The sequence below is a fragment of the Arachis hypogaea genome, chromosome 18 (genome assembly GCF_003086295.3).
Source record: "Arachis hypogaea cultivar Tifrunner chromosome 18, arahy.Tifrunner.gnm2.J5K5, whole genome shotgun sequence".
Classification (NCBI taxonomy): domain Eukaryota; kingdom Viridiplantae; phylum Streptophyta; class Magnoliopsida; order Fabales; family Fabaceae; genus Arachis; species Arachis hypogaea.
In genome coordinates, this window is record NC_092053.1 from 4,706,721 (window position 1) to 4,716,023 (window position 9,303).

Genomic DNA, 9,303 nt, shown 5'->3' on the forward strand with positions numbered 1-9,303 from the left:
TTGTTGCTTTATGTGCTTTTTTTTATTCCTATTAGCAGAATAAAATAAGAAGTTTGAGAAGATAAAACAAAAAGAAAAATATGAATAAAAAAATAATAATGATAAAAAAGAAGAAAAAGATGAAGAGGAGAAAAAATATTGAATTATGTAGAACTTATCAGAATAAAAATACATTGAAATTTTTTAACAATAACATATACATTTTTTAGTTGTTACACCCAAATTTTACTACAAAAACACAAAAAATGTCTTCTTTAATTCTATATTTTAATTTTTTTTCTTTTGTCTATAATAATAATAATAATAATAATAATAATAATAATAATAATACCGATAAAGGAGGAGGAGGAGGAAAAAGAAGGTAGAGATAGAAAAAATTTAAATAAAAAAAGAAATAGAAGAAGGAGATGGAGATGGTGGTAGTGACGAAGACGATAATAAAAGAGAAAGATGACGAAAAAAGAGAAGAAGAAGAAGACAACAATGAAGAGAATGTAGAAAACAAAGAGAACACAAAGAACAAAGAGAATGCAGTTATATATATTCGCGCGTTAAGTAAAAAATTTGTTAGAAGTAGTGGCACGTGAGAGTAAATTAGGTTATACCAATTTGATTGGATTTAGTTGGTTAAATAACTTAAATATTAAATTTTATTATAAAAATAATAATAAATTTTAATAAAATCAATTATATTATAAATTTAATATTTTTACGAAATTATTGTACTGCCACAAATTTTTATTTTAATCAATAATTTTTATGTACCATCTTATACCCTCAATCTAATATCTTTGTTCAAACCAATTGACTTTTTTATTTTGTAAATTTTTGTTCAAAAACACACTTATGAGATTAGGCTATTGTTTAAAGACGTACAATTTTTGAAACTCTCATTATTAATATGTGACCGGTCAACTTGAAAAAGAGTCACGTTATTAAATTATCGAAACACTTCTTCAATAATATAATATGAATAAATTTAGAAATGTCTGGTTTTCAACTTTTCATCAACATTTTATATTTTCAAATAAAAGATAGAAATATATTAATAAGAATTTTAATATAATATAGTCAATTAAAGTGTTAAGTTTAATAATAATAATAATAATAATAATAATAATAATAATAATAATAATAATAATAATGATAACAAAGATTAGTAATTGGATTAAAGGTCTAAAAATATGTATGATGTGTGTGATTTTTGTGCAGGTGAAATTCAATAAATTTGAAATTAATTAGATTCAAGACGAATTGCAAATATTCCATTTTCATATGGCCTAGGAAAATTGTTGTTGATATCAAAATAAGAAAGAAAAAATTGTTGAAAGCAAAATAAAAAAAAATCATATTAAGATTCTATCAAAGTGAAAAAAATAATCACCAAGTTTAAACAGAAAAAAAAAAAAGAAAAATAAGTCAGATGTTGGTGTCAAAAGTAAAAATCAATAATTAAAACTTGGAGTAAAATAATTAATCAATGGTTTAAATTTTGAAAAAAAAAAAAAGAGAAGCAGCTATGTATTGATTCCTGCTAACTCTACAAATTATGAGTCATTGTTGTTGTCCTATCTCTTCTCTGCATTTCTATTATGATTTTTGGAGAAGAACAAAGTCAAAATAATTCAACCAAATTCAAGTTTTGGAAGCTTTACTCTTATTTAAAAAGGTAAATGGCCGAAAATTGAAATAAGGAGAATGAACACACTGTTTGGATCTTTGTAACTTTTGAGCTAAACCTTTTTCTCTTTCATGATTTTACATTGATTTTTTTGTTCTTCAATTTTATCATTCTTTGTTTTTTAAATCAATAAAAAATGCAAATATGTGAGGTATTAAAAAAAGTCATTGAGAGAAAAAATAAAGAGAGTAATCTTGGAGAATGTTGACAAATTATTTTAATCTCTTTTGTAGGTATTTATGTTTTGTATTTATGATCCTGAGAGAATCTATCTACTTTTACTTAATATACTAAAATTGGGTTTTTTCCCAACTAATGGAAGTGAGGTGTTGATTCCTTATGAATCCATTTTTCCACTAAAATGGATGCACTATTTTCGCTTCTAAATTTATTTTATAAAAATATCTTTATTATAATTATACTACAAGTGTAATAACCCATGTCACGCACGTGATAGGATTGAAATTATAATTTTAAGTTGTTTTATTAAAATTAATTTTAATTATAATAATTTGATTAATAAAAAGTAACAATGTTACGCATTGTTCGTTTTTTTTAATCTAGTGTTTAGTGTATTAACTCTATAATAGTTATTAATCGGTTTTAGTAATCGATTTTTTTCAATAATCAGACATATATCCCAATGTGATCATAAATAACCTATTAATACTTTTCACCAACAAATTTTTATTTGTTATTTTACCATGAAGTAAGAACATATCAAAATCAGTTTAAAATGAACAACAAATTATTAGAGAATTCTAATACACAAAGTTCTCTAATAAATAATAAATAATTTAAAATCACTAATATTATTTAATACACCATATATGCTAATACTAAGAATATTTTCTAAAAAGATATATTCGTAAAAATAGATATAATATGATTACAAATATAACATAAACAAATATGTTAAATAAAAAGTAAACCAACAACATGCTTACCAATGCTTTTATTAACTGTTGTAAATTGGAGAATAAATATGTATTCGGTTATTTGGTGATCACATAGATAATTAGATAATTGAATTGTAAATTGATCTCACAGTGTGTACCTTATTTTTTCTCAACACTACAATCCATGAAGGAGATGATTCAGTTACCTGGATGAAAGAGAAAATGGTGGATATTCAGTGGCTTCTGAATACCGTTGGCCTTCCAATTTTTTCATCCTCCAATTGACTTTCTTCATGAAATTTGTAGAAATAAATATGTTTGGTCAAGTATATGGAAGCTTAAAAATCAGCCAAAGGTTAAAAATTTCATATGGAAATTCATGCATGAAGGGCTACCTGTTCGGAGCAAGCTTCACTCTAGGATTTCGAACATAAATCCAAAATGCCCAAGGTGTGAGGAAGAAGAGGAATCGGTTACCCATTGTCTACTGATTTATTCCGATTCTCTGGAAGCCTGGCAGAAAGCTCAAGTTCAAGTTCCAGAAGAGTTGAATGAGAGCTGGCGATGGTGGGTCAACACCATGGAGAAGGTGAAGAGCAACGCAGAGCCAAATGAGAAGCTCGAACTAGTAGTCAATCTACTCTGGCAGCTTTGGAAAGCAAGAAATGAATTGGTATTTGAAGGAGTTCAAAGATCACCATCTCTCAATGTAGAGCTTGCACAGACAATGATAACTGAGAGAAAGAGGACGACTTAATTTTTCAATTGCCTTTTCCCCAAATTGTAATAGCCTTTATTCTTAGTTAGACGCTGGTGGAACTATTCCAATTCTTTTTTGTCTGTTGTCCAAATTTGGACCTTTCATCATTTTAATAAAACAACCTATCTTAGCAAAAAAAAAAAAGTGAAATAAGTAGTAATATTAATATATAATAAAAAGATAAAATATTTTATATATGTATAGATAATTGTTACAAAATAAAATCTTATTGTGAAATATTAAAATTTTACATACTTCAAATCATGAAGATCAACCATAATGTAATAGTCACTTCTTTCTATTTTTGATCATGATATAAGCTCTTCTTTTTCAGTTAATAGTCCAATAACATCAAATTGAAAAAAAAAAGAATTAAAAATATCAAATTAACGACGAATAAATAAATAACGTAATAAATTACTCATAAATTAAAAAAAATTACCAATTTATTTTATATTAGACGATAAAACTAACAATATATTAATAAAATGATATACCTTTAAAAAAGTCGCAATAAAATTTTAAACATTTGCATAATTTAAAACCTCTAATATTTATTTAATACACAATATGCTAATAGTAAGAGTATTTTTTAAAATGATATATTCATAAAAATATATTTAATATGATTACAGATATAACATAAACAAATATGTTAAATAAAAGGTAATTAAACCAATATGCTTACCAATACCTTTGTTAAATTTTGCAAATTGAAGAATAAGTATGATTCGGTTATTTGGTGATCAAGTAGATAATTGAATAATTGGTTGTAAATTGATCTCACAATATGCACCTTATTTTTTCTTATTTCTAAATAAAAGCAATAATTAAGAGAAATAAGTAGTAATATATAATAAAAAAGATAAAATATTTTGTATATGTATAGATAATTATTACAAAACAAAATCTCATTGTAAAATATTAAAATTTTACATACTCTAAATCATGAATATCAACCACAATGTAATGGTTACTTCTCCCTATTTTTGATCATGATATAAGTTCTTCTTTTTCAGTCAAGAGTCCAATAACATCTAATTAAAAAAAAAGAATTAAAAGAATCAAATTAAGGACAAATAAATGAATAATATAATAAATTACTTATAAATTAAAGAAATTTTACCAATTTATTTTATATTAAACGATAAAACTAACAATCTATTAATAAAAGGACATACCTTTAAAAAACTCGCAATACAATTTTAAACATTTGCATAAATAAACTATTAAAATTTATGTTATCGATAAAATGATGCTATTATATAATTTCTTGGCAAAAATTAAAAAAAGTTTTGTCTAGATTAATACAAATTAACTATGTACTAAATAAGTTGGATTGTTCATTTGTTTGTTTCAATATATCAGCATGAGTAAGAAAATTAAAATGATTGTCAGAAATTTTACGATCACAAAATTTGTGTGCAGTCGGAAGATAAATTCAATATGTGTGCAGTCAGAAGATAAATTATGCTTGATTCCTCAATCACAAAATCTGAGAAGACATAAACCTTCTCCTCAATCAGTTCATTCTCAAACATCTTTGCCAAATAATTCTTGATTGAACAATGAATTTTATCACATTGTAAAACAAATTAAATATAAAAATTATTAGCACTTATAAAGCTATTAAATGGGAATGTCTTTTATTACAAGGGTTTACTTATCAAATAAATTTAAGAGTAAAAGACAAATAAGTCTCTGATATTTTAAAACGTAGACATTTTTCGTCCCTCAAGATTGAAAAATACATTTCGATCCCTCACCATGTAAATTCTGTGACAATTATGTCCTTCCGTGGAATTGGTGCTCGAAACGGTAACGGAGATTGCTGAGGTGGAGGGGTGAAAAGTGATGTGTCCGTTACGGTTGCTGAAGTGGATGAGAAACAAATTGTTGGAGGACAAATTGGTCCTTAATGACCAAAACGATGCCGTATGCATCCCCCACTTTCATGCCCAGCATCCCAGACCTCTTCTTCTTTTTCTTCTTCTTCCATGGCAGTTTCATCGCGCCCTTTCTTCCTCTCTCGTCTCACAGACCTCTCACTCCACAACCCTCTCCACCCTCCAAAACAAGCGTGAACGATGAAGGTTTGATCCTGATTTCGCTCCGGTGCATTAACCTAATCTGGCTCAAGCTTCGTGGATGCCGTGAGATAACGGAGGCAGGAATGGCCGCTGTTGGTGAAAACTGCAAGGCGTTGAAGAAGCTATCTTGCGCTTCGTGCGTGTTCGGCATTAAGGGAATCAACGTTGTCGTTAGCCGTTGCCAAAGTTTGGAAGAGCTCTCCGTTAAGCAGCTGCGTGGGGCCCACGATGGCGAGGAGGTGGTTGGTTCCGGAACGATGTCGGTGACTTCTGTTTGCTTGAAGGAGATCGTGAATGGCCAGAGCTTCGCACCCCTTATGATTGGGTTGAAAAGGCTTCGATCTTTGAAGGTAATTGGGTGTTTGGGAGATTGGGATGACACCCTTGAGAAGATTGGGAACCTCCACGCTACGTTGGTTGATGTTCAACTTGAGAAGATTCAAGTTAGCGATGTGGATCTTGTGGGTTTGTCTAAGTGTTTGAGTTTGGACACTTTGCACATTGTGAAAACCATTGAGTGCTCAAATGTGGGTCTCAATCTAGTTGCTGAGAACTGCAGGATGTTGAGGAAGCTTCACATTGATGGGTGGAGAACCAATAGGATTGGTGATGATGGTTTGATTTCTGTTGCCAAACACTGCATTAACTTGCAGGAACTTGCTTTGATTGGTATCTATCCAACATCTTCGAGCCTTGAGGCAATTGTTTCCAAATGCAAGGCTTTGGAGAAGTTGGCACTTTATGGGCTTAATACCGTTGGTGACGCTGAGATTGAGTGTGTTGCCAACAAGTGTGTTGCGCTCAAGAAGCTTTGCATTAAGGGGTGCCCTATATCCAATGTGGGGATTGAAGCTCTTGCTTCTGGTTGCCCCAATTTGATTAAGTTTAAGGTAAGGAGATGCAGAAAGGTTACTGGTATGGTTGTGGAGCGGGTGCGTGACCATAGGGAGTCCTTGGCGTTTAGTTTTGATAATAGTGATTATGAAGCATTGAATGTGAGTCAAATTGATCATGACCTTAGTAAGAAAGCAAGCACGTTCTTGCCAAAGTCCTCATTTGACAATATGAGAAGGTGAATTCTTTGGTTTAATTTGCCTTTTGGAAGTTTCAGTTTCCTGAGTAGCTAGTAGCTTTGTTGCTGCTGCTGTTAGCTAGCTGCATTTGCTAATAACCTTTATTGGTTCTGTTCGGCTGTTCTTATTATTTGTGTTGATGGTGATACTAGCTTTGTATTACAATTAGTCTATTTTTTTTTGTTTCATTTGGAAGGTGGAGAGGGTTGTGGAGTGAGAGGTATATGAGACGAGAGAGGAAGAAAGGGCATGATGAAACTGCCATGGAAGAAGAAGAAGAAGAAGAAGAAGAAGAAGAAGAAGAAGAAGAAGAAGGCCTGGGATGATGGGCATGAAAGTAGGGGATGCATACGGCGTCGTTTGGGTCATTAAGGACCAATTTGTCCTCCAACAATTTGTTTCCCATCCACTTCAGCAACTGTAACAGACACATCACTCTTCACCCCCTCTACCTTAGCAATCTCCGTTACCGTTTCGAGCACCAATTCCACGGAAGGACATAATTGTCACGGAATTTTCATGGTGAGGGATCGAAATGTATTTTCCAATCTTGAGGGACGAAAATGTCCGCGTTTTAAAAGGTTAGGGACCTATTTATCTTTGGCGGCGGTTTTCTGTTGTTGTGCCGCAAAATTTTGATTTAGCGGCGGTTATGCCAGCGGTTGCTGGAAACCACCGCCAAATCTAATCCCCGCGCCCATATCCGTGGCGGTTCAGTTAACCGCCGGAAAATGATTTTGCAGCGGTTTAAAACCGCCGCTAATTCATAAAAAAACCGCCGCCAATTCCCGCCTCCCTTATAATTATAACAGATCTAATACTAAGATATTTATCATTATCTATGGTATAATCTAATTTCACAATGATTCAAATGTTATTTTTATAAAAAAATAGCATTTTTTACTTTGAAAAAAAAATTACTCACTATTATAATTTAAATAAAATATATAATAGATATTAAATCAATTTATTTTAATAATTACTCAGTCACAAATATTCATCAAAGATATGAGATCTAAGAGCATACAAAATAAATATAACATCTACAACTTTTACACTACTACGATAAGATGATTATCATAAGTTTTTTAGCATAAATTAAACAGAACAACATATAATAATAAAGAAATAATCAAATCCAAAAAAGTTATAGAACACTTATCATAACTTGAGTCTAATTTCTATATTTTGAAATAAATTTACTCAAAAAAATTAATATATAAATCACATTATTATTACAAAATTATTTTTTTAACATAATTAGTGGTACTTATTTGAACCATTAAATTTAGCTTCTAATGATATTAAAGTGAACCTATTTTATTATCTTGTGCCTTCAAAGAATTTACACGACTGATATAAAAATATAACAATTGAAAAAATTCATTATAATGGGTATATTTATTTTAACAAATATTCTTTTTTGAGTTAAGAAATTAACTAAATTAATTAATGATGACAAACATTATTTTATTAAGCAAAGTAAATAATTAGTGTTTATTACTTATGATTATATGAGGCTAATTATTTATTGTTATAGGCCAAAACTCATCTTTGCAGTAGCCCAAAAGGAAGGAAAACAACAAACAAGACTGGTGGGGTAAAATACAAATGAAGCCCAAGAAAAATAAAGAATAGAAGGCAACAGGCTGAATGAAAAAGATCTGATCCAAGCCCGGTTACCTATCTCAGTTCAAACTCTTTCCATGTGCTTTAACCAAAAGTAACGTACACCTTTACTATCTCAATCAGAACTCAGAGAAAGAAAGAGAGAAAGCTTAGTCTCTAAGTTGTTCACAGAAGAAGAAAGAAAGAGAAGGTTAAGCAAGAAAGGGTAAAGTCTAATCAACCATTTCAAACCACATCGAGAAAAAAAATCAAAAGCAAAGGCAAAGGTTAAAGGTAACCCATTTCCTTATGCATGCATCATATGTTCTTCTCCTCTTCCTAACTCTCTGATCAGTCTGAAATAGGATACAAAGAAAAGTTGATTTCTGTTCTTCATTGCTGTGCATCTACGGTCACAAGTGAATCTTGGGGACCAAGTAGCTTCTTAATGGCTAAGATATGGGCTTACCATTGAAAGACCTTTTTCTGTTTGCCTTCCTATGGCTTTCGGTCAACAAGAGAAGGTCAGAACAAAAGTTTCTACTCTAAGATTTAATGGAAAAAAGTGAGAAAATAGGTTGGTGAAGCACAGAGCTCAAGAAGTTGACCTAGGAAGAAGAACCCAGCAACATGCAAGGAGATAAAAGAAGATTTTCTGTTCATTCAGAAGTAAGGAGAGATAACCCAGTGTATTGAGTTATTATTCTGTGAAGAAGCTCTCCGAAGAAGTTCATCTACTTGGACAGTGCTTTCTTTCAAAGAAGCATTCCGCCAAAAATGAAGAATTGAATCAAAGACATACAAATCTAGTTTATCACATAGCAAAGAGGCTGTTGATGAAGTCAATCTCCTTCATGTTATTGCAGATTTTATTTTTACTTTTCAATGTTTATCTTTCTGTAATTTCTTGAGTGAAAAGGCATATTGGGTGAGTTTAAGTAAAAGCCAATGAGTGAATAAGGATGAGTGATACACTAAAGAGAAAAGCCTAGAGTTATTTTCTGATTTCTTTAGGTAAGTCTGTGTCTTGTATCTTGTACTAGTGAGGTACCCCTTTCTTAGTTGGGTGAGCACTAAGAGTGAAGAGTTAGGTATTAGCATAGCCAATGTCAAGTTAGGTTAGAACTTGAGTGTGAAAGGATTGTGTCAGTCCTGTGGAACTGGTGTATGTAATACTTTAACTATAGTGGAA

At 30.7% G+C, this 9,303-nt stretch overlaps 1 protein-coding gene across 1 annotated transcript; it reads left to right on the forward strand.

Moving 5' to 3' along the window:
- The first annotated feature begins 5,270 nt into the window (after positions 1–5,270).
- Positions 5,271–6,506, forward strand: LOC112769438 (F-box protein SKIP2-like). Its single transcript, XM_025813958.2, has one exon. The coding sequence runs from the start codon at positions 5,271–5,273 to the stop codon at positions 6,504–6,506; it is 1,236 nt and encodes a 411-aa protein (XP_025669743.2).
- The last annotated feature ends 2,797 nt before the right edge of the window (positions 6,507–9,303 follow it).